General features: G+C 35.2%; 1 protein-coding gene and 2 pseudogenes across 2 annotated transcripts in view; 1 reads left to right on the top strand and 2 right to left on the bottom strand.

Annotated features, from left to right (window-relative positions):
• Positions 1–9123, bottom strand: part of hip1 (huntingtin interacting protein 1) — a 50335-nt gene extending 41212 nt beyond the window's left edge. For both annotated transcript variants that reach the window (XM_016449043.1, XM_016449045.1), the window contains exon 1: positions 8718–9123. In XM_016449043.1, coding sequence (XP_016304529.1) covers positions 8718–8837 — 120 coding nt within the window. In that variant the 5' untranslated portion in view covers positions 8838–9123. The remainder of the gene's footprint in view (positions 1–8717) is intronic.
• A 2937-nt stretch (positions 9124–12060) lies between these two features.
• On the top strand, positions 12061–18450 carry LOC107659931 (perilipin-2-like; annotated as a pseudogene).
• A 61-nt stretch (positions 18451–18511) lies between these two features.
• On the bottom strand, positions 18512–26042 carry LOC107659932 (uncharacterized; annotated as a pseudogene).
• Between the last annotated feature and the right edge of the window lie 1210 nt (positions 26043–27252).

The raw sequence follows: 27252 nt of genomic DNA, 5'->3' as shown, positions 1-27252 counted from the left end.
GCTCAAGAGTGTTAAGATTGAGTGAAATACATGTCCACTGAAGGATTTTCACCTTGGGATAATGAATATATTCATTGTCATGCTGAAAAAATGCCCAATAATGCAGGGAATGAGAAGAGGGTAGCATCTTCAGTTTAAGGTTTTTGTATTACGTCACACAGTAGTGTGTGAATTCATGCCAGCATTGAAGCACAACTCCCTCACACCTTCAGCACTCAAGCACTTCTCACTGTACTCCTCCTCTAGCAACACCAGAACATTTTGGATGCTTTTGGATCCGAAATGACTGACTTGGTCTCTTGAGACCAAAGTATGGATTCCCAGAAGTCTCTATTTTGTAAATATGGGCCCTGGAAGTTTTTTAACCTTAAACCGCATAAACACATTTCATTACACCAAATACACAAAATAATGTTCTTTTTAGCAGCATCATATGACCCCTTTAAAAGTTTTGGTTCAATATACTTACCTGTTGATCAAAAATAGCCTTAAACCTATACACTTTTTTTATTTTTTTTTTATTTAGTAACTTTCAGGAGGGTGTACTCATTTTTGCAACACAACATTTTATCACTTTGATAAGAAAATCTTATTTTGCTGAATAATTTTGGCATTCTTCTTTGGTAATTGATCAAGCAGGCTTGTTGGAACATTATATCTCCAAAGAACCCTAACATGTCTTCTAAGTAAAGAGTAATTGCTGAATTTGTTAAGTTTTAGAGGGGGTGTACTCATTTATGCTGTGCTCTGTATATTTTATAAATGACAATAACTGTAAATGTAAATTCTGTATAAACTAAATGCAATGCAGTTTTGTTTATTTTATTTATGATCATAGCACAGGATCTAATGTTTCCATGGCTCTTTTATATTAAACTGAATTGAAATTGAATTAAATAATAATTTAATGTTTAAGAAATGTACATGTAAAACAATACAAAACACATCAGAATACAACACCGATGTTTCCACTATCATACACTACCATTCAAAAGTTTGAGGTTAGTAAGCTTTTTTTTTTAAAGAAAAGAATACTTTCATATTCAAGGATATATTGTGACAGTAAAGGCATTTAATTAATGCCGTTCCTTTGAACTTTCTATTCATTAAAGAATCCTGAAATAAATCTCACAAAATGTTTCCACAAAAATATTAAGCAGCGCAACTGTTTTCAACATTGATAATAACAAGAAATGTTTCTTGAGCAGCAAATCAGCAGATTAGAATGATTTCTGAAGGATCATGTGACACTGAAGACTGGAGTGATGATGCTGAAAATTCAGCTTTGCATCACAGGAATAAATTACATTTTAAAATATATTAAAATAGAAAACAGTTATTTGAAATTGTAATATTTCACAATATTACTGTTTTTGCTGTATTTTCGATTGAATAAATGCAGCCTTGGTGAGCAGAAGAGACTTCTTTCAAAAATATGAAAAAATCTTACCAACCCCAAAGTTTTGAATGGTAGTGTATATCCATATTTTATGCTTATATACATTTATATTATATTCTCAGATATGCGGTTCTCTTACTTACATAAATCTCAGATATAAAATCTACTGCAAAAAAACAACTGTTTAGACAGACGCCCAAAAAAGGGCACAAGATCAGTTGATCATGATACCAGTAATGTTTACATAAACTATGCCACCCAAATCACTCATGGAGGAAAAATGTGGTAGCGGTGGGGGGGGTTCTCCAAACAAAGCGTGCTCTTTAAAGGGCAATCACTTCCTGGTACAATGTGGTAGGCCCATCGGGACAGTTTACACTGCTGTGCTTCATTGGTCAAGCATATTCCACCCAGAGAGACGGCATTGTAGTGTGACTGCCAATGAGTCACTGCCCACACACCATGTCTGTCCAGCTCACACTGACCACAAGCCTGGGAAACTACAGGCTTACACTCGCCAGTTAATGACAAACAAGTTTGCTGCCCACTTTAGATAATGAACAAAAATAATAAAGTTACAGTGGATCTGAGCACGCTCTGTCAACCATCACTGTATAACTGTGACCTTTTCTACTACCCACAGGACTCTTACATCTTTTGACCGGCAAGGATTTTTTATGACTTCTCAAAGACTTCACAAAAAGCCATTTCTAGTTGCTGAATTATTTTAGAGCTAAAAATAGCAATTAAAATGCATTACAGAATGCCTCTTCTGCCATGATGCCATCAAATAAAAGATGCCATGCCAACTTGCTACTGTAAACAAAAGCTTGCAAAGCTTGCCCTGCCTCCAGGGTCTTCTGATTGGTCCACTGTTTTGGATCTGACATTGATGAGCGGCGCTACATGTAAAAATAGAAATTTGTTTAACTTGAAACGGCGTCTTAAAAACGTGGCGATCATGTGCGAGATGCTGCAAAAGACGCAAGCGCAACAGACGCAAGCGGAACAGTCATACATGTCCGTTTAGCACGTTTACATAGAAAAACAATGGAAAAGTAGCACATTGGAATGGAAAAACGCATTCTGTGTGAACGGCCCCTAAGAAAACACACACACATGTACGTATGTCAGGTGAAGCATAAACACAATAAAAGTTTAATATAGCTTTAATTTTTTTCATGCATTAGAATGTCTCCCATTTCATTTTTGTCTGAGCAATAATAATTATATAATGATAATGATATCATACATTGAAAATTCAGTGTAACAATAGTTTGTATACCAAAAAATCTTGCCAAGTATATTTAGAACAAGAATCATTAGATGACATTAAAAGACTATTTAAATATCACAGTGCAGCCCACAAAAACTAAATGTAAAATTATATTTAATTTTAAATCTTTACCAATCTTTGCCACTATCCTTTAAACCACTAGGTTTTACCCATTTGTCAGCAAGATGTTTTAGTCATTTAAAATATAATAATATTTATAATGATCATTATTCTTTCAGAATAAGTATGTTGTTCCATTTTTACATAAATATATCTGTTACGCTCAATGACGATGGAAAATTATTTCACCCATATTTTCAAAGTGATTAGAAGCATTAAAGCAGACATTAAACATTGAAGCAGTTATTAAAACATTAAAAACATTTGCATTTAATATGCTTTCCATGTATATAAAATCACTTTTGTAAATTGAATTTGATGCAGTCACCAAAATAGGATGTCAACATCTTATATACATACAAAATTTTATTTTTTCCTTACTGTTTAGCTGGATCAATAGTTAGCACAAATATGACACCACTGCTTTGGAACAATATTTATAATTGTCTTTTATATTATTTATTCTTACTTTTCTTATTTACTTTGTAAAAGTAATTTACTTTATTAAGTGAAAAGATATCTTTTCCAAATAATTCATTGATTTAATTTAATAACTATTATGCTTACTATTTTTCTCATACAGTATAAATGGGCCTGAATACATTAAAATACATATGTGCCTTTATACTAAGGAGTTCATCATAAAGCGGTCATATTTAATGTTAGGCTATGTGAAAAAAAAATAATAAATTGTCACAAAACTAGAATAATAACCAACAATCTGCATCTAATATGACCACATTCCCTGCAGTAATGCATTAATGGTCTGTTTGATAGCAGTATGACCCGAACACTGTTTCTGGCACAGACATCTGGCGGCCCGCCAAACTGCATAGGATTTTTAATCCACAGCGAGCGAACAGAGGCCACAGGCCAGGGCTCGTGTGTTCTGCTGTCTCAGGGCTTTTCATACATGCCCTCCTGCTCTCAATGACCCCAACAAACCCTCCTCGCCCTCTGGACCGCAAAAAAAGGCTGGTAGGATATTGAAACTACTGTAGATAGAGAAAGTGACATGCTGAAAGTGGAGATTGGCTGCTTAGAGGGAGGCGAGATTACGAGATTGTCTGGCTCTATGTGGGAGAGTCCTGGAAAAACAGAGAGGGGCAAGATTAGGCCCCTCCCAAGAATTCCTCCATGGGCACGGTACCAGCACAGGAAGGAACACAAGCACAAGAGATGCAGGGTCATAAACTTAACTGCTTTAAAGTAGGGTAGTTTGATATAACGAGGAGGACGAGGAGATATAATGGGACAAACAGTGACTGACCTAAATTAGCATAAAAGGAATAGGCTAGTTCACTCAAAAAAATTAAAATGATCTTATAATTTACTCACCTTCAGGCCATCCAAGCTGTAAACGAGTTTGTTTGTTCATCTGAACAAATTTGGAGAAATTTAGCATTACATCACTTGCTCACCAATGGATCCTCTGCAGTGAATGGGTGCAGTCAGAATGAGAGTCCAAACAGCTGATAAAAACATCACAATAATCCACAAGTAATCCACACGACTCCAGTCTATCAATTAACATCTTGTGAAGTGAAAAGCTGCATGTTTGTAAGAAACAAAAATCATTAAGGGGTTTTTAACTTCAAACCATTGCTTCCGGTTAAAATATGTTGTCTATCCATAATATTGCTTTCTCAGTAAAAGTCATCTTGTCTGATTCAGGAGAGAAATAAGCACTGTTTACCAGTGAAAACAGTCTAAAACAGTTTTAAGCAAATATGTCAGTTGACTTTTATGTGAGAGAACAACAGTGGATGGACTTTTTCACTAGAGGAAGTGTTATTACGGATGACAGAAGCACCGTAATGATGGATTTGTTTCTTACAAACATGCAACTTTTTGCTTCACAAGATGTTAATTAATGGACTGGAGTTATGTGGCACCCATTCACTGCAGAGGATCCATTGGCGAGCAAGTGATGTAATGCTAAATTTATCCAATTCAGTTCCGAAGAAGAAACAAACTCATCTACATCTTGGATGGCCTATGGGTGAGTTGATTTTCAGCAAATTTTTATTTGGTGAACTAATCCTTTAAAGTAATGAAAAATTTGAGACCTGAAAAAATGCAAATGAAGATGGCTGCCTTAGAGTCAACGTGAAACCTTTTTTCACAACTCATTTGACTTTGCTGATGTGATATATTTCCAAGTGAAACAGGATATTTCGTATTTGGCTTTTAAAAATGTAAGATGGGAAATGTGAATTAATTAGTTTAGTGCTTCACGATTAGGGGAAAAAGTTTAGATTAGCTAATTATATCTTATCTCACACTTTATGAGTGTCAAGTGTTGCACTGAAATTTGTTCTCAGCAGCCTCTGTGAACAGTAAAGCCTGCCTACATTGATTTGACTGGTCATCTCAAACATTTTGACATAGATGAGCACTATGAGAAACGGTTCGAGTCTCGATACAGGCAGGGATTAGGCGGGGGGAGTGAATGGCCAGCGCTCACTTCCACCCTCAATACCACGACTGAGGTGAGACCCGCCTTGAGCAAGGCACCAAACCCCCAACTGCTCCCCGGGCACTAATATTAAACCATCAAGCTTTCATTTGGATGGGGAAAAAAAAAACCTGAATGTTACATTCAAAAATGGAGGCAAACCTGAATGAAAGTTTGCTTTAAAAAAAAATGTGTAAACAAAAGAAAGCAAATTACTATATTTTGATAGAACGATTTTATTTGGAAAAACATGCACCAGTGAACAAACTAAATGGGGCCAGTTTTACTTTCATATTGACTATCTTGAACTTTGCCCGATACGAAACGTTCTGCGGGATGTTTACAGTGCTTCAGACTGATTTGCAGATGACTTATTCTGGCAACTAGGGCTGCACGATAAATCGAAATGGAATCGAGATCGCGATCGTGATTCGACAGAAGCTGCGATGCCATCTGAAAGCCCGTGATGATAATTTTCTGCTGATTACAGAACCGGCATTACTATCAAAATGCGCATGACAATCGCATTCGATTAATCGTGCAGCCCTACTGGCAACACTCGCTTAACATGTTATTTCATTTGTGTGAATTCCGAGGCTGGTCGGATGTCCCTCTGCTAGACTCCGACCACAACAAAGGTTCCCTGCTTAGATTTCCTCCATATAAAACTCAAGTTAAGTAGACACTAGTCTTCTAACGCCCAGCCACAAGGCAAACCATGCTCACGTCATTACAGAGCAACACACTAACATCCTGTCATTTAAAACAGACTGAACTCACACCACAGAAGGCCTATTAATCGAAACATAGCATTCCAAGGGCAGAAAAGAGACGGGATATTATGGGATCAGACTTCCTCCAGGCAAACTAGCTGATAAGGACTGCTCACAATAGCATTTCCTTCTGAGACCTGATCAGTTTGTGCTGTTTGAAGTGTTATTTTTAGATGTGAACGTTCATTTTAGGCTTTATAGTTCAACTTTAGCACTCAGTGTTTTTGGTTAAATTAAAAACCTAATTGATAAAATCAATTCTAAAAACAGGAAGACTCACGTTTGAGTCTGACCCAGTGATAGGTCCTAAAGGAGTTCAAGAGCGCATGCGTCACATGAGTCTCGCTAATCCATGTCACTGTCCTAGTTGTAAACAGGAGGACTGAATATTGCACACTTGAGTCAAACATGATGCTGCAAATTGCTGACATTGCTATCAAACCAGAAATTAAGCGAATTTTAGTTGCCGCCACAATGTCTACCTCAATAAATCTCGGCAAGAACGAGGTCATGCTGTTTTCAAACACTATGAAACCCAGCAGTAGGGCAGTCGGCTGCAGCTTCATTCATGTGACCTACTTTTGCTGATGGCTGTGTCTGGATGGGGAGGGGAAAGACCCCCAGAGAAGTGAGAAGATCTGTGCATGAACAATGAGAATGTATTTCTCTATACTTCACAAGTTACACACTTTCAGCATCAAGCACCCAGATACTGACTGCATAATTCAATGCATGTGCACTTTAAAAAGGTCACAATAAACAAGATATTATTTATTCTTCTCTAAAAGACTGAAGACACATGGAAATACACCAAGAATCAGAATGCATGACCATCAAACTCAGTCCACTGGTTTTAGTGTTGCATCTCTGAGCTTTTAGATCTGCTCGATACATGGTCATCAGTTTGGAAACACAAGACTAAGTCACAAAGGATCCTTCTGGTTATGAAACAGTCTTGTATTAATGAGTTAAACCTTTGATAATGCACATTAATGTCATATTATGAAAAATGTCAGCATGCAATTGAACTCTTCATGGCACTTTTGAAAACCACTATCAATATTAACCTATGCTGAGAGAGTACCAGGTAGAACTTTGCTCCGTCCTGAATCGATGACACTAGACTGTGGACTGATAAAATGAAGGTGTGATATGGTTAAAGGTTCACTGAACTGAAAGCTGAATTTAACAGGCATTCAGTTATTGTACTGTAAACATGACAGCTTTTACGGTGCAAATAAAAAAATCATTTTATGGTTTCGAAAACACACATTAGTAGGTGCTTCAGGCACCAAACGAAGTGCAGATCTTAAGGAAATTTGATGACAAAAATGGTGCACCCTATCAGGTAAGCACTATGGGATCAGCTCTGATTTTTGAACTCAAAGTGAGAAAACACTTCCAATAGCTTCACATTTTACTAATACATTAAATTAAAAACAAATAATGGTCTTTGTCTACCTACTTCGTTCCATGGTTTGTTTGAGTGAGAGGTTTTTTAAAGATATGGCAAACTGTTTAACATGTATTCCTTTAATAATTTTGTGTTGCTAATATTTAGTAGGGATGTAACGATTAACCGCGAGCCGCAACAAAAGAGCAGTAATATGCAAGTGCTATATTAGTATATTATTATATTATTATATTTCAATTTCACAAAGAAATGTGCAGCATTTTGTCCAAGCAATAATAAAAGGACACATTTAATTTATAATTTGTCTTAAATCTAATTTTGTAAAAAAAAATTACAATAATCGTGAATCGAATCGAGAAATCAAAATTGTGAATCGAATCGTGAGTTGAGTGAATCGTTACATCCCTAATATTTAGTTTAAAATACAAAATTAGAAGTAACAGTCCACTAGTGACTAATAACTTTTTCAATTTCATCAGTATTTATTAGATACCATTACACTGAAAAATAAAAAGGTGTAGGATTTACTTTAAAACCATTTTTACTCAGAAATTGCTACTTAATTTCACAAATAATTACAAAGAAATGCCACGTAACACGTTGAATTAAACTTAAAATTTTGAAGCAGAAAGAATATATATTTTTCCCATTTTCCTGTAAAACATAATCCAATGGGTTTTATTTACAAATTTTGAAAAATCTTTTTGTTACAGTACTTATTCCAAAATTGACAATTATGTAGCTACTAGTATATTAGTAGTCACTCACTAGTAAAAACTCCTATACTAGTCGTTATTCAGTTTTATACTCGTAACAAATGGCAAATTTTCTAACTGAATTCAATCAAGGTATGTGAGTGAGATTTGAATTATTCACGTTCAACAGCTTTGTATTCCAATTGTTTCTGATACCTATTTCCTACTAGTATAGTCTACTTCCTATTCCTAGTAGCCTGATCGGACACATAAAAAAGACGTTATAATATATTTAAAAATGTATGAGTAAAATAGTTTAAAATAGCTAACTTGTAATATTTTAATTGAACTATAAACTACTAAAAATGCAGTTGTGACTACTGATATAAGAAGTGTTAGCTAATTGTAAAATGGTAACTTTACCACTAGTAGCAAAGGAATAAGTACTAGGCTAGTATCTAACGACTAGGCTAGTCACTGTTGAAATAGATAGCCTAAAACAGGGCTTGCCATACAATGAGCTCGTTGGTGATGCACTGGCTACATGAAAAAACTTGCCCTGTGGTGTTTACAGTTCCTTACCTGACTACGCTCGAAGTTTTCCTTTTCAACTTCCAAACTGTTGGCACCGCCAGTGCGACGGCTGAGCACTTTGGGAATCGGGTTGGGGACTTGCTGCATTGAACTCTTGACGCGGTCCATTCTGGAAAGAAAATCCAAACTGCGCGAGCGACGGAGACTTCTTAAATCAACATAAATAGAGTGTAGTAAAAAGAGATTGACTCTGGCGATGAGCACGAAAATTCCAAGCCATCGTCGTTATCACAAAAGGTCATTTTCTACGTCCACCGCGCATGAATATCATTCCAGCGCTCTCCGCTGCCTGCGCTTGAGCGTGCAAAACATGCGGCTCTGCGCAGATCTGTAAGCGAAGCAGCAGCGTCAGTTCGCGCGATATACTATAGAAATCAACTCGACCCCAAAGCGGAGACTGTCAAAGGCTCCTCCCTGCGCTTAAACGCACTGACTGGAGGAAAACCATTAGCTCCCGCCCTTCAAAACAGTTATTCTGATTCACACGGTTTACTACAGTGAATATTTCTCAGGGTTGATTCATTTGATTTTTTTTGTTACATTTTATTTAGCATTAAATAGCATACTTTTAGCAAACTCTTAACAGTAAAACAATTACAAAACTAAATAATTAATGATGAAACAACAAAATGTAACTAAACGTTTTTTAAAAAGTATAATAAAGTACAAAAAAGTACAATAAAATAGTCACTTCGAAAACTTTTAAGTGACAAAAAGTTACACATAAGGGTTTTGTATGTGTGTGTGTGTGTGTGTGTGTGTGTGTGTGTGTGTGTGTGTGTGTGTGCAGATGTAAAAGTCTGTTTCACCTTAACACGGTGTTATTTACTTACATGTGATTTTTTTAGAGAACTGAAACACAGCAAGGGGCCTTGTGTTATCCTCAATAATAATAATAGTAATAAACCCCGTCACACTTGACCTTATCCCAAGCAAGGCCCATATCTATCTTGAACTTTGTTCCATTTTGAAGTTAAATGGATAGTTCACCCAAAAATGAAATTTTTTATCATCATTTACTTATAAACCAAATAGTTGAAGATGGTAGCCATTGGCTTCCATAGTATTTTTAATTTTTTTTTTTTCCATACTGGAAGTCAATGGCTACCGGCAACTGTTTACCAACATTCTTCAAAATATCTTCTTTTGTGTTCAACAGATGAAAGAAATTCATACTTTCATTTCATAATTCCACTTGAGGGTGAGTAAAAGATGACAAAATGTTCATTTTTGGGTGAACTATGTCTTTAAGCAGATTTTATGATCTTGGAGATATCACTTGTGACCTAGTAATCATAGGCAAATGCTAAACTTAGAATGATGCTATTGTACGTTATTTCTCTCTTGACTTCTGACTTACAAGATCTCACTTCTATTCTCTTTGTATTTGAAAAAGAAAGTGAAGTGGTCAAATATGGTGACCCATACTCAGAATTTGTGCTCTGCATTTAACCCATCCAAGTGCACACACACAACAGTGAGTAGTGAACACACCCACACCCACACACACACACACACACACACACCATGAACACACACCCGGAGCAGTGGGCAGCCATGTTGCTGCGGCGCCCAGGGAGCTAGATATTCTTCAAAGAATAAAAATTGTGGCAACCAACCTCAGTCTAGCTAGCAGGATACCTAAAAAAAAGCGTCTAAAAATGTTATCAAGAGAATTTCATTTCTTTTAATTTAGCAACATCTAGTGGTTATACAACGCTACATCACTTACATGACACACCTATTTCTAGATATTTGTAGGCCTATTTACAACATATACCACGTATAACAGTAAATTCCAGGTACGACCTTCTTGCTAAAGTGTACAAAATAATATAGGCTAGGCCTTCTTGAGCACAATACATATCTTATCAAAAAGGGCTAATTCAGGAGAGAAAAATATGTAGCTTATATCCTATTAACTATAATTCTGCTGTAGTCTTTAAAAGTTAACTCGTGGGCCAAATTAATTGAAAATATGATATATACCAGCTGCATGTGCATGTTCCTTCTTGAAACAGAAAATCACATTACTGAACCGCGTTCAGCTCCGTAGTGTTCCTTTGTGCGAATCATTCTTTTGAGTCGGTTCTTTTCAATGAATCGATCCAAAAATCCTTTTTGAACAGTTCGTTTATGAAGCACACGGAGCCGTTCAGCACTGTTTTGTTGACAGCGGTAACCAAGGAAACGCTGTATCGCTGCTGTTCCATGAGCGCCACCTGCTGTCAGAGAGTGAATCTGCGTCTCATTCAGTCAGCTGTTTTTGTCTCGTTCAGATGTTTTATTTAGTATAATTTCACAAAGTTAAAGTCAGACCATTGTTTTTGCTTCAAATTTCGAAATTCTACAATCTAATTTGTTCTGCTCATGCTGCATGTAGGCCTGCCGCATCTTTGGATCTTGATTAAAATACATTGGTTGCCTCTAACTGAATGGAAAGAGCACAGACAAAGCCTTAGTTTGTTTGTATGAAGTAAGAATTTAGTATTTTGTCCAAACAATAATAAAAGGACATCTTTTCATTTATAATTTGTCTTAAATCTTATTTTGTTAAAAAATAAATAAATAAATAAAAACTCGTATCGGGAAATCAGTATTGGGAATCATAGCATCTTGAGTTGAGTGAATCGGTACGTCCATGTGATGATCAGTGTTGGGGAAAGTTACTTTTAAAAGTAATGCATTACAATATTGCATTACATAGAATGGGATTAAATACATAAAGGATATTTGTATTATTTAACATATTTAATTATTGCAGCTTTGCGTCATATTCTGAGTTGCTTTTAACTGTTTTTATTCATTTTGAGGAAAACAATGTGATTTTTTTTTTCTGTGAGTGAGATGAATTAAAGCATGTTCACATTTATTCTAGAACTAACGTAACATCTTACTCCCGATTTCTCTCAACATGGGCACAGGAGAGCTTTCAATCTATAAATGGGAAAAAAGTAACTGCGTTACTTATTTGAAAAAGTAACTCTTCACTTAAAAAGTAATGCGTTACTTTACTAGTTACTTGAAAAAAGTAATCTGATTACGTAACTCGCGTTACTTGTAATGCGTTACCCCCAACACTGGTAATGAAGATGTCAGATGACAACATTTCATAATAACAAAATCCTTTGTGACGATGAACTCCTGATAGGGCAAACGGTCATAGGCCTACTTGTTTGCCCTACTTCACCTGAACTGACTCTATGTGTGAACTTTCATCTACATTACTCAGTTATTAAGTAAAACGTGAAGTTGTTGCAATAGGCTTATGTCAGATGTTTGTTTTCAGTAATTCTTCAAATCTGCACAAGTCACAAGTTTCAGGCGTGAGGCGGCTACACAAACTGTGAATGCTTTCAACTTTACAGAAGTAGGCTACCAGAAAATTGGGCCTAACCGTTGAATGATCTTTGTAAACACCGCCACACAGTGAAATCGCCGACCTTTGGATTACATCAGCCGTCGTGACTCCTATAAAATCCGGAACCGGCGCTCAATCCTCAATAGAGCAACTGAAGAGTCAGTTCGTCAATTTTGTTTGCAACCTCAGACTGCACCACAGGTAGCGATTTTTTCTTTATTCTTATGCTGATATTTAAACCTCTCTTTTTTTCTGAGATGTTATTTACTGGATTACACATTTTTATTAACAAGTAGAAGAAAGAAAGTAATCTCTATTTGCTATGACAGTTTGAATGATCTTTTGCAGACTTTCTGATAATTATAGTGACATGGCTTCTGTGGACGTTGTGAATAACCAGGTATGCCATTTTAATCCTCATTTAAAATTTAATATTAATTATTAATACTATGAAAATAGTTCTAAATACATATATATGTTTGTTGGTTAGAATGTCAATTAATCTGTTCATTCCTGTCTGTTCCTTTCTAGAATGCGGTTGAACGGATAGTTCACCTTCCCTTGGTTATTTCCACCTATGACTTGGTGTCAAATGTGTACTGCAACACCAAGAACACCCATCCATACTTGAAGTCTGTGTGTGAGGTGGCTGAGAATGGTGTGAAATCCATAACCTCAGCTGCTTTTCACAGTGCTTTACTAATCATTGGCAAGCTAGAGCCTCAGAGTAAGCCGACTGTTGTTTGCAGTTTGAAATCAGGGCTGATTACAGTGAGAATAAGTATTTACCAAAAGTTGCTGTGTCTCTCTGTAGTCTCTATGGCAAATGACTTGGCATGCAAAGGACTGGATAAGATAGAGAAGACTCTGCCGATCCTACACAAGCCGTCTGATCAGATATTGCGTAAACTGTCATCAGAGAAGTGATGAATTTTGATTTAGTCTAAAAACAGTGTTGATGTCGCAATATATACATGAATAATGAACAAATTCAATTCAGCTATAAAAGCAGCTCTACAGAAGACAACAGTGTTATTATTCAGCTCAATGCAGTTCAAGTTTTGTGCTCATCCGATAGTGTCAGTTCTGTCAAATCCATGATATTACTGAATATTAAGTGTCTTTTTGACCCCAACTAAGCAAGCCAATAGGAAAGGAACCCAAACTCTATCAGGTGACAGAATTGGATGAAAAAAAAAACCCTTGTGAGAAACAGGCTCAGTCAGGGGAACAGTTTCTTCTGGATGAACGAGCATAGTGTGATATTGATCAGGAGAATGTCACAACAGCATTAGGTGGGAAGGAATTTTGATTTCATGTTGACTTTAATGGTACCGAGCCGACAGGGGGCGCTGCAAAGTTATCATCATATTACTTCATAACCACTTGCTTTACCAACACAACATTTTTTAAAGGTAATTTAAAAGTTTAGATGCTTTACAGTGAATATAAGGAACATGAACAACTCTTAACAAGCACTTTTAAATTTGCTGAAATATTAGAGGTGCTCCATTTTTATAGCTTAAATATTTTTTATAGCATTTTGGTTTAACTTCCCAAAACATTAGTAAACCACAGTAGATCGCATATCTTTATTTAAATGGAAGTTGCAATCATCTTCTGTTACCTATTGTAATGTATATATCTGGTGAAAACAGCTTCTCGAACAGGAAAAATTCTAGGGTGGAACTTGAATTTGTCCATTTTGGATTTGAGTGGATCATATGATCGTTGTCGTTTGTGCTGCAGTCGTGACGTCAAAACCTGGAAGGCTAATTCACTATGGGTTCCCTCAATATTTTCCTATGGGGTTTTTTCAATACATGAGTTAGTAGATATAAAGATAATTGGACTTTTTGTTCTGCAACATATACTCTACACACTCACACCTCAAACATTCTTATGTAGTTACTTATTATAAACATACTTTTAAAAAAATAAACATAATTACTTCAAAATCAGCAATTTCAGTATGTATGTGAACAATTTATGTTGTAGAGCAAAACGCCCAAGTATCGTCAATTTATATTTACCACAGACCTTGTTTTACTCATGATTTGGAAATCCCCATTATAAAAACCTACAGGAAAATCTCAAAGGGAATCCACTGCAGCACTCTATAGACAGTTTTGATGTCATGGTGCCTTTAAGCTTCAATGGTCACCACTCTCCAAGCACTGTTTTATTGGTGTTCTTCTCTTTAAGATCATCGCCATTGCCAAAGAGGCAGTGACAGGAGCCAAGGAAGCCGTCAGCGGTACTATGAACGGTGCCAAGGAGTCTGTCTCCTTCACTCTCAGTGAAGTGACAGACAGAACACGAGGAGCAGTGCAGGACGGCATGGAAAAGACCACGACGGTGGTGAGTGGTGGAGTTCAAACGGTGATGGAGAGCAGGGTGGTCAAACTGATGAGCAGCAGCGTGGACAGCACTGAGCACATCTGAGACTCTCCTGGAGCAGTACTTACCTGAAACAGAGGAGGATAGAGGTGAGGATAAGGGATGGACCATGTTTACTGGCACTGGGATATTTTGCTGATATTTAGACTGCATCTTAAAGGGATAGTTCACCCAAAAATGAAAATTCTGTCATTAATTACTCACCCTCATGTCGTTTCAAACCCGTAAGACCTTCGTTCATCTTCGGAACACAAATTAAGATATTTTTGATGGAATCTGAGAGCTGTCTGACCCTGCATAGACAGCAATACAACTGAAATGTTCCCAAGTCCAGAAACGTAGCAAGGAGATCGATAAAATAATCCATGTGACATCAGGGGTTCAACCGTAATTTTACGAAGCTACGAGAATACTTTTTGTGCGCAAAAGAAAAATAAAATGACTTTATTCAACAATTCGTCTCCTCCGCATCACCCTGTAGCGCCATTTTGGAGAGTATCAGCTGGACATAAACAGCGTATGCTGCGTAACAAAGGTCTTACGGGTTTGAAACGACATGAGGGTGAGTAATTAATGACAGAATTTTCATTTTTGGGTGAACTAACCCTTTAAAGTTGCTCAGCTTAAATTCAGCATGAAATAGTCTTTTCTTCCCTATTGTGACAAATATCCTAGTGAAACAGCTCCTCAAATGCGAAAAAATATGTATAAAATGCATATAAAATTGCTATATATACTGGAATTTTCAGAAAGTTCAATTAAAGTGAAAGTGACGTGAATAAAGTGAAATATTCATGTTATATTTTGGTTGCATTTGTGAGTTAATAAAAATGTAACTGGTTGTGCAAAATAGGCACATAATATTGATGGATCCATAATTATAATATGGATCACAGGCTCCTGAATCTAATCAAATCTTAATGAAATTGCGGCATGTTTTGAGGTATTGCTGGCTAAGAAAATCAATGTCAGATCATACTGTGATAAAAGGCCCAATTTACAACCATAGTCCTTAAAAGGATAGTCAAGTTCACCCAAAAATGATTATTTGCTCACTACTCAAACTTGTATGACTTACTTTCTTCTGTGGAACACAAAGGAATATATATATATTTTTTAAATGTTCTTGGTCACTGACTTTGATTGTATGGACAAGAAGACATTATTCAAATATTGTATGGAATGGCATGGGTGTTACCAAATTATTTTTTTGGTCTACTATTCCTTGAATTGTCTATAAAAGCCTATTGAGAACTGCATATCTTGTGATATTCTTGTGATATGCTTCTTGTGAGTTATGGCTTTTTAAGTTACACTGAAAGAATATCCATACTGTATGGTCCATTATGAGCATCAAAGAGTACTGGGAATTATTAGTTTCCTGGAAAATAAATATGAATCCCATTCATGTGTGGAACATCAGATTTAAGCACATCTCAAAGATATTGTTGAATAGCAATCTGAAATTAAACGCCTCACTAATCTTTATAAAACGCCAATGGAAAATTCTCAAATCTAACAGTTGCTTCTTTGTACTGTTTCTATGCTTGTCCTTGACCGTAATCTCTCTCAGAAAGTGAAGTGAAGAACTCCAGAGGATTGGAAAATAACAGTGATGCACCCAGTTACTACGTGCGGCTGGGGTCTCTGTCCAGCAAAGTCCGGGACAGGGCTTTCCAGAGGGCTGTAGATAAAGTTAGTTATGCCATTCAACACAGCCAAGAGTCCATATCTCAGCTGAACCACACCATGGATCTAGTAAGTTCATCTGAGATTAATTCAGAGATCTATAATAACTATCAAAATACTGTCTTCTAATGTAATGTTTTTTTATTATGCTTTTGCTATTAGATTGATTATACCCGCAATAATTTTGATGTGTCTAACCAGAAGCTACATGAGAAACTGAATTCGCTGATGGGCTGGAAGAGTCAAGAAGAGAATGAGAGGTCACAGACAATGAGGCTGAGGTATCCAAGATATCACATGACTGGAAATTAGGGCTGCACAATAGTGGGGAAAAAAATGACTTTGCAATATTTGATTTTTTTATATATATTGTGATAATAAAAAAATACACAAATTTTCACCAGAATGATGTGAATACCTATTTACTTTAGAGGGGTGATTTTGTTGTGGTTTGTGCAAAATAAAAATAATTTTTAAAAATGCTGAAAAATGACTTTTTACGACTTTTTTAATGGCAACATCCTTTTAGGGCTTAACGATTTAGGAAACGTTATAAATAAAATAAAAATTATTAGAGTAAATTTTACAAGAAAATACGATTTCAGTAATTCTACTTAAAAATGTAACATTTAATGCAGTGTGTTACTTGCCATTTCTTTATAATTATTTGTGAAATTTACTAAATGAATGAGTGAAAACTGATTTAAGTAAAGTCAACATACACCAAAAATAGTTAAAAAAACAAGGATTTCATAGGCTACATTCCCACTGTTTCTGGCCAATTCAATATTAATTCTACTTAAAAATTTAACATTTAATGCAGTGTGTTACTTGCCATTTCTTTATAATTATTTGTGAAATTTACTAAATGAATGAGTGAAAACTGATTTAAGTAAAGTCAACATACACCAAAAATAGTTAGTTAAAAAAACAAGGATTTCATAGGCTACATTCCCACTGTTTTTGGCCAATTCAATATTTGTTTTCTTCATATTTTAGATTTGATTGTGATTATTATTAAAACAATAATTATTAATCGTTATTAAAAACAATAATTAACAGTAATTATTATTACACAAAACAAGAACATATTTTTACTAAATGAATGAGTGAAAACTGATTTAAGTAAAGTCAACATACACCAAAAATAGTTAAAAAAACAAGGATTTCATAGGCTACATTCCCACTGTTTCTGGCCAATTCAATATTTGTTTTCTTCATATTTTAGATTTGATTGTGATTATTCAAACAATAATTATTAATCGTTATTAAAAACAATAATTAACAGTAATTATTATTAAACAAAACAAGAACATATTAAAATTATTTTAATAACACAATTGTTCTGTAAAATATTTAAAATATATATTTTTTACTCTAAAATTACAATAATAATATTTGCATCTTAATTTCTTATTTCTTTATTTTTATTTTGTGGGCAAATTTATTTAGTTTATTAAATCGCAGTCTTGACGATTTAACAATTGCACTATATCATGCAGCCCTACTGAAAACTATCTCAAAGATACAGGCTGAATTTCTTGTTTTTAGAGACGTGAAGTTCTGTTGCATGGTTGAGTATTTCTCAATTTCTCTTTTGCAAATGTTTTTTTCAATCAGCAAATTGAATCACGCACATTGACCATTGCCCACAACCTCAGCCAGCAATTCCAGAGCACATGTCTGGTCTTGGTGTCCAGCCTCAAAGGTCTCCCTCAGCACATCCAGGTCCGGGTCCAGATCTACAGCAGCTTCAGTAAGGCTGCCGCCCTAGGAGATTTGTCCAACGACGTCCTCGCCAGCAGTCGATCCCAGCTGAGCAGAATAAGAGATTCCACGGATAACGTCATGGACTACCTGGTCAACAATACACCTCTCAATTGGCTGGTAGGTCCATTTTACCTACGTGTGGAACACGGGACTGCAAACAGCCCCGAATGTGACAAACCAAGGACCCTTCGAATCACTGAATGAAAACCGATGAAATTTCAGAATATTAACCGTGTTTCCATCTTACAAATATACGTACAATCACACATTCCTGCCAGTAAAAGCCTTCTCTACTTTGAAAGCAGTGATATTTACTGTGATAACAATCATAATAAATAATATACAGCGTTTTACTAAATCATATTTCTTAAGTGTCTTAACTTTACTATTTTAAACCTGCATATGCCTAATTATTTTAGGTATAAATAGTACCTTTTTACACACTGCTGTCTTTTTATTGTTTGTGTACATTTCTAATAAAACAATTCACTTATAATATTCTTTTTTAATATTTCGTTTTTGATCAATCTTTATCAGAATAGTTGAAATGTTCAGATAATTCAATGTACAGTAAAATAACAACTACAAAAGTATCCACACACAGGTTTCAGGTATTCACACATTAGTGAGCTTTCATAGATGCCAAGCCAGAGAACACCAGACTTATGAAATTCAGTATATAAAACACCTTGCTTCTCACAATTGTTTTACACCTAACTTGTCCCATAATATAGGCAAAAATAGTTCAGTTAAATTAAAAATACAGTTTAAATCAGAACAATCTTAATTCATTTGAAGCATTAGATTAAATGTGAGGAAAAGAGTAATGAGGCTTAGAGGAGGCATACTCATTGTAGCTTTACCTAAAGCAAAAAAAAAAAGTGGGGGGAAAAAACAATAAAGATCAAAACTGTAGGAAACAGTCATTTCTTCCTTCACAGTCAAGGTATGTTTAAATACGTTTTCATTAGCTTGTCAAGTAACGTTTACATTATTTGTGTACAGCTTACCTGATGCAGACTGCATTTGCAAAGTTTCTGTTTCTTTTGTGAGCACAGGTTCTACAATTGAGAAAAAGACTGAGATTAACAATTTCGGTCAGAAATTACCAAAACATTTTACGTTTTGAATTTTTTTATTTTTTTGCTTCATCGGAATGGGGTGACACTGTACTGTGCTATGTGAACACAGAAATCATGGAAATTATTTGGATATGTTGAAGGGTCAAAAAAAAAGTCACACTTGACTTGAAAAAGACAAATGACTGACATAGGAAATGAATGGGAAATATGAAAAAATACAAAAACTCAGAGAATATTCTGGTCACAATGCAGTAAAAAAGCAACAAGGAAGGGGTTACACTCTAAAACATCAAGAGTACAAAACAGACACCCACTCAAACACACACTCACTTACACACACACACACACACACAAAAACAACACACTATTATACACACACAGATGCACTCATGTAGCTATAACATTACGACAAAACTGATACAGAAAACTCAAATAAGAGGTTGAAATCAGATCAGACCCAGACTGATCAAGCTCCGATAAAGCATTCCTATCATTTTTGTCATATATTTTACATTATTTAATTCTGATGTTATGTGTAACAAAATGTCCTTCTCTGTGTTCAGGTTTGACTGTAGTAAAATTAATGAAAAACCTGACACTTCAAAATAACATTTCAAGCAAAAAAAAAAACCTTGACATAAAGTAGTCTTTGAGAATGTCTAAATATATATCCAAATCCACAACTTAATAAAAATTAGCAAAAAGTATTTATGTCTAAAGAACAACTAGAGAATTTTTAGCCTTTTAGGAATCTAGTGGTCACACCATGGTATTACATGTTTTTCTTTTTTAACTCCCACCAGATGGCACTAATCTGCCTTCTAAAATTAGATTTTAAATATTTTAACATGAAATTCTGCTTTGATTGAAAAATAATAAAAAAATTATTCTGAAAAAAATTTACTATTTTCAATAGGGAAAAATTATCATAATTATTGCATAAATATTGTATTAATACCATCAAATTCTCTAAAAAATATATTGAGCAAAAACCTACTACATTTTAATAAAAAAAAGTTACATTTCAAGGCTTTTGACCGCGAAGGAACCATGTGTGACCGCTAAATGTACATAACGTGTAAAGAATATACTCAACAAAGGTTACCTACCTGTAACTTTGACCTTCACTGTGCTGAGAGCCAAACCCTCTGAGTCAAGAACTGTGTATGTTCCGGCGCTGCTGGCCGTAACCCTCCTGAGAATCAACTTGTTGTCTCTCTTTTTCAGATAACCTTTCTTGTTTATTACTCCATCTTTCTCCCACAGGACTGTCCAGTCGGTTTCATTACTGTTTTGAAAAATCACTTGCTCGGCTTGATGCGTGTACAGATCCAGGATCAGGTCTGCCCCAATCTTCACAGATTTGATGGCCTTGTGATCTACCATGGGAAGAGGAACAAAGCATCAATTTAGAGTTAATCATTATAGTTAACTAAAAGCGAGTTATTATATAGTTATTATAGATAAAATAAACATTAATTTAAATAAAATAAAATATTTTAACTTTTTATTCACTTTTTATTTTATTTCAGCAAGTTGCCAAGGCAACATTTCTCATATATTTAACTTATTGCACTTAAAAAAAAAATTACACAACAATATTACTAAAACTTTAACTAAAATTAAAATGAAAACAAAAAAGAAAAACTAATTCTAAATATGAATTAAAACGAAGTTTATTTATATATATATATATATATATATATGTTATATTTATATATATTATTATATATGGATTATGATTTATACTGCATGCTAAAGCAATATTCCAGGTTCAATACAAATGAAACTCAATCAATAGCATTGTGACAATGTCAATTATGCCAATTACAAAAAAAAAAAAATCCAACTTTGCTTTCTTTGAAACTTGCAAAAAAGCTAAACTTGAGGTCATGGTGAGGCACTTACATTGGTAGTAAAAGTGACCGAATTTTGGAGGATTTAAAAGCACAAATGTGAAGATCATAATTTTATAAAAGAACTTAAATGAATTCTTCATCTAAAATGTGCATTATGTGAGCTAAAAAGATTTTACTAAATATTTTAGGTGTCAAGTTGTCATGCCAATTCACTTTCCATTCTTTTCCAATCCACTTTTCACTCTAACCTAGATTTTTGCTATTTTTATTAAAGAAAAAGAAGTCTAAATATTTTTTTCCTGGTAATAAATATGCACTGTAATACTTAGTAAATCAAACAAAGATCATTGGAGTATGTTTTACGAGAAAATATGTTTCAGGTTTTTCTACTTCAAAATTGTTTATTCAATGTTTTTGATTGTGAAATTTACTGCCAATTTCTAAATGAAAGATTGTTTCTACACCTTTTTTTGTCAGTCTATTACAATACAAGTGATGTCGATTGAGCTTAACTTGTACCAAACACAGAATATTTCTTTAAAACTGCTATAAATTGTTTGTATTTTCCAAACACACATATGAACGTTTTGCCTCTGATATACTTTGAACAGTGCTGTGTTCTAGTGTTAAAGTGCCCTCACCAATAACTGCAAGATGGACACTCTGAATGAAAATTCGGTTCTTGATATTTGATTCACCATACACCAAGTAACTCTCATAAATGCCGCATCGCTGAATCTGACATCCTGCAAGAACAAAGAGCAGTTTCCTCTCACAAGCAGTTCCTCTGGGACATCCGCCCGGTCTCTATAAGCCTCCCCCCGAAACTGCTCCTGTCCCATTCGCTCAAACACTGAATAGCTTATGGTCTGCCACTGAATGTGAGGCGTGTGATCAGACTCCAGGTGTGATGCCACAGAACATGGCAGGACAGCTGGCAGACTGACCTTTGATGACATATAGACAACCACTGAGAGGGGAGAGGAGCCTATAGGGACAAGTTCAATAAAATACACATTATTATTTGACATTGAAATAAAGAGCAAAATTATTATAAATAATAAAGTTGGCATACTTTTGTCATTGGCTACTTACCGACACAAATGATAAGCCATAGCATCATAAAGGCTGAAATCCTAAGAAGAAATGTTATAAATTATAATTACTGAGACCAGAACCATGAGAACAAAATGTTATTTCACAGTATTGTGTTCTATTAAGTAGTGCTCCCTATGGCAAGCCAAATTAGCTTTTAATGTATTTTTTTTATTTTTACTAGTTACATTTCAGTTTGACAGCTCTTCAATACAATTGTTACTTGTAACAATACCCATTAGAGAGCTGTATAAGTCATTACCAATTGCATTAGAGAGCTCTGTAATTGAATTAGAGTAATTGAATTCAATATTTACTCTCCATATCCAGCCATATGCAAAGCATGCTGGGAACTAACATTCACTGCCAAAATAAAACAGCAAAATTTAGCTAATTCTATTAAAATAAATAGGCAGCCTTCTTTCCTTAATTTTTCAGTTTAATCAGTTCCTCAGTTCAAGCCTCAAAACTGCTTAAGTTTCCTTAAAAAATATGAGGAAAACATAATCTTTTGGTTTTATTAGTGAAAAGTTCTCAGTATTTTCTATATAACACTGAACCACAATTTCTTTTAATAAAATATACACACTATTTTTAATTATCACCTTCATTTTTTTAATGAAAATTACAAGGCCCATGATTCATTTTTTACACTGTGCTGAGCTTTGCAGTTAAATATATCTTTAATGTGTTTTACTTGTAAAAACTTAATTGAGTGTAATTAAATTAAGAATTTAATTGCAGAGCTCTCTAATGGCAATTCTTACTGTTAAAAATTCAGTTGTAGAGCTCTGTAATTAAAAACAAATGGAAGTCAATGGAGACATAGGACTAGTAAAAATGTAATTGTAGAGCTCTCGAATTCTAACTAAATAGTAAGAATTGAATTATAGAGCTCTCTGAATATAATTGTGACTAATAAGAATTGGAATAGAGAGATCTCTAATCGTAATGTTTACAAGTAAAAACTGAATTAAAGAGCTCTTACTAGCTCTTACTAGTAAAAATGCAATTACAACGAGCAATGCTGGGTGTATTTAAAATGCCCTTATTATGCCATTTTTAAAATTCCTAAAATTGTTTTGGGAGGCTGAAAGTTTACATGCATGCAAGGTCAAAAATCACTTTTGTTTTCTCATAATATACATTTAATTTCACTGCATTTCTCAATGATTTGTAAACGATTCGTACGAAGCAGTTCTAAAGCTGGGCTCACACTGTGCGATTTTTAATAGTCCTTTGCGATTGTTGCTTGTCACACTATAAGAACATGATCCCCATGTCACACTGTAGGAGCTCAGTTGTCATAATGTCAGACTGTATGACAGTCAAGACGTGACAAAAACGGACGTACACAAGAAGACTTGTCCGGAGTTTTACGTCATCAATCCGTGACCGCGTTCTCTCTCTATAATGGTAGCTAGCAAACAAAAGCAATATGTAGCATTCGTTTTTTTAATTACATGCCTTGATAATAAAAAACAAAAAAAACAAAGGCGACGTATATGGAGCAAGTCATGGCTGGGCAAAAGAGGACTTTATGGACTTCCAGTTCTACAGAGCGAACTTGAGGTAATTTTGTTATTCGAGTTTAAACATCCTGCCCCTTAATAAATAAACTCAATAAGTTTTTCTTCTTGTTGTACTGTCCACCTGATTCGTTTCGACATTTTCACTGAGGTGGTTTGAAGTTGTTGCGTTAATTGCATTATCAGGTTCAGCGCTCCTATTGGTTCTTGGTTTGACGGTCGTCGTAGGAGATGTCACATTGCATGAAAGTGTCTGAAATCTTCTGACACTGCCAGAATTTAATCGAAGGAAAAAATTTATCGCAACGCCCATTAATCGGCTGTCGGTGAACATGTCAAACCAGCGATCAAAGACAACAGATTTTAGCCTAGGATTATAGGAATCTTTTAGGATTTCCAAAATTTGTCTCAGACAACCAATCGTGGCCAAAATCGCACAGTGTGAGCCGGGCTTAAGATTCAGTCTCTCTAAACCCCTCCTTTCCGTGAGCCTACTCTGCTCTGATTGGTCAGATGGCCCAGTCATTTGTTATTGGTCTACCGCATACAGTGCGTGTCAGAAACGAAACGGCCATTGTCATAACTGAATGACAGCTCCAGAGAGAATGTATAGAGAGAAAAGATGGTATCGATTTTACCTTATAAATTCGAGCCAGAGACCGATGATGAAACGTCTAGTTGATCAACCAGACACTGATTCACAAGCACAACTGGAGCAGGATGTTTCTCAGTGGTAAGTGTCAACTTAGATTGCCGTAGTTTATTTAGGTGCACTTGTGGGAACTGTATCAGAATGCCAAGCGAAGGTGAAAACTTCTGCTGCGACGAAGTACGACAGGTATTAGTGTTATACGTTTCTGCATTTGTTGAGCATTAGACGCCTGTTTTATGAAGAATTAAGTGTATTTTGAACGATCAATAGAAAATATAAACATTTATTATCTATCATACTTACACACGTTGTGATTCAGTGGAGCAATCTGGTCCAAATAAACGGGCACAGAATTGATCCATCTTTCAAGAGCAAGTGTTTTGTAAATCCTTGAACACCCCGAGATTAGAAAAGCAGTCGTCAGTAAAATGACGGGAACACGAAAAAGATTGGGATTGTAGTGCTGTGGTTGTTTTCTTTGCAGCCTCATCATTCGGAAGTGAAAATAAAACAAATTTACTTTCACATTGTAGGACACACTGTCTTCTCAACATGATGTTATAACACACAGAAATGCTACACTATTTCAGGGCAGGTCAAGTTGTTTGCGCCGACAACATAGAACATAGGCAGGCATTATGCAAATGTATTACCCAGTGACGTGCAGCCATCACAGAAGTGGGATTCAAATTTCCTGACGACTCCTTTAGTTGATATGAATAGATTCTATTTTTTTTAAAGAGACAATAACTTTATTTACCGTGCACTGTCAGCTTCACAACTTTGCAGATAGTTTACATTCACAGACAGCTACATTACACATTGCATGAAAGGCAATATTAGAAATGGTACAATAGGGGCACTTTAAAACTAATTCGGCTTGCCATATGCTCCGCCTGTGTTTGAACGGGACTTGCGCCTCAGTTTCAGATTCCTGCAGCATCTGCATCTGAGTTGACGCTGATTGGCGAAACGAAACTTACACTCAATCTAGACCTCAACCTAGACGCAAACCAACAAGACCTGAATATATTTGATAACAGTCCGTTAGCATGAATATTCGGAGGACAAGAAGCAAATGAATTGTTGTTTTCATGATTATATGTCCATTCTCCTCAACGTTTATATTGATAAACCTCTTTGATTCCTAACAGAATGAAACACAAATTTCCTCAGAATATCACCTAGTCTACTGTGTTGCTGTTAAAAACGTTTCTTACCAGTTACTTACCAGTTGTCCATCTCGCATTTGTGTCGGCTTCTGTTCCTGCCAGATATGTTGAATGAGTGTAGCAGCCCAGCAGCGAATATATAGCCTAGTCTCTCTGTTTCCTAAAAACGAAACTTACCATTATTAGAGGTCTGTCGAAACTGTTATTAATGGGTTTCAGTCACGTTACTTTTTTGTTGCGGCCGCCATCTTTAGGACCTTGCGTAGCCTCTCCTTGGTAATCGGAAACCAAAACAACACTTCACCAACAACGGAAAACAATGGTATTTAAAAAAAATAATAGATACTTTAGGATTAGATCCTTTCATTTCTGCACCTGTAAAGAGTAAATAATGCACAAGTATCTATTACTAAAGGTCTATCTGAATGCACCAAACTGAATGAAAGTAAATGTATATATATTGTATCAAAGCACATGTTGTTTGAAAGACTATTTACTTATTATTATTTTCCCATTTAATTCTAGCACATTAAGTGGCTGTGTCCAGTATGATTGAAATTTAAAGTGTGTATCATCCTAATTAAAGAGATAGTTTACCCAAAAATGAAAATCATTTACTTCCTTTATGTCGTCTACACGTGACAAACCTGTTGGTTTTGATTACCAGCATTCTTCAAAGTATCTTCTTTTGAGTTCTGCAGAAAAACAAAAGAAAGGGGTTTGAAATAAACAATGAGGGGGAATTGACTCAGATTCTGGGCCGAATCAACCGGACCAGATGCGACAGCCGTAACTTGCCGACACCGCGGCATCCAAGCGGGGCTCGGCCCGTTGCGCAGCACGCCAGACTTAGCCGAGTTGCATTTCTATATCTACTGTACTGTTCATTAATATTTCATGTAAAATTAATAACGTTGCCTAGACAAAACGTTTACTTGCATTTTAATTATATAGATTATAATACATAAATAACATGACTTGACAAATCTATAAACATCTCATTATTATGAAAGCAATTGGAGTAACGTCTGCCATTTCTTCAGCGATGAAAGCACTTCTCTTGATTACTAGAAAAAAAAGAATTATTAAAAGAAATATTAAATAGAATTAAAAGAAATTTGTGGCATGTTAAGAGAAACAATCAGTTATTCCTGTGTCTCTCTACATGTTGAGTGAAGAAGCAACTAAAGTAGCAACAAAACTGTGATTCTGTGTTTTGTTGTAGTCAGTTACATGTGTTTTGTCAGTGGTGAGCACCTGTACATATAAGTCTGCTTAAAATATTTAACACATTTTGCAAAATTACCCATGCATTTACTTGAATGAATGAGGCATTTATATGTACACTTGGACTGTAAAATTTTATAAATAAAGGTTAAAACATTAAAAAAATTTAAGGTGTTTTGAAAAACACATTGGTAAATGGCAAAGTTTTTGAATAACTGTGATTCTGTGTTTTGTTGTAGTCAGTTACATGTGTTTTGGCAGTGGTGAGCACCTGTACATATAAGTCTGCTTAAATTTAGCAACTGTAAAAGCAGGACACAGCTACTGCAAATGATCTCAGACATATCGATGCATATACATTTGATTGCAGTACATTGTCATTGTAAAAATCACTGCAACTAGCTTATATAGGCTATTTAGCTAACAGATTATTTTAAAAGAACGTTCTTCTATAGAATTATAAAACTAATAGTACAAACGTCTGAAGAACTTCTGCCATTTCTTCTGCGATGACACTTCTCTCGGTTACTACAAAACATTGTTAAAAGACATTTGTGGCACATTTAAGAGAAATATTCCGTTATTCCTGTATGTCTCTGAATGCCAAGTGAAGAAGCAACTAAAGTAGCAACAAAACTGTGATTCTGTGTTTTGTTGTAGTCAGTTACATGTGTTTTGGCAGTGGTG

Source organism: Sinocyclocheilus anshuiensis, unplaced genomic scaffold (assembly GCF_001515605.1).
Source record: "Sinocyclocheilus anshuiensis isolate Anshui unplaced genomic scaffold, SAMN03320099.WGS_v1.1 scaffold1241, whole genome shotgun sequence".
In the NCBI taxonomy this organism is placed as follows: Eukaryota; Metazoa; Chordata; class Actinopteri; order Cypriniformes; family Cyprinidae; genus Sinocyclocheilus; species Sinocyclocheilus anshuiensis.
This window is presented reverse-complemented; position numbering and strand designations above follow the sequence as displayed.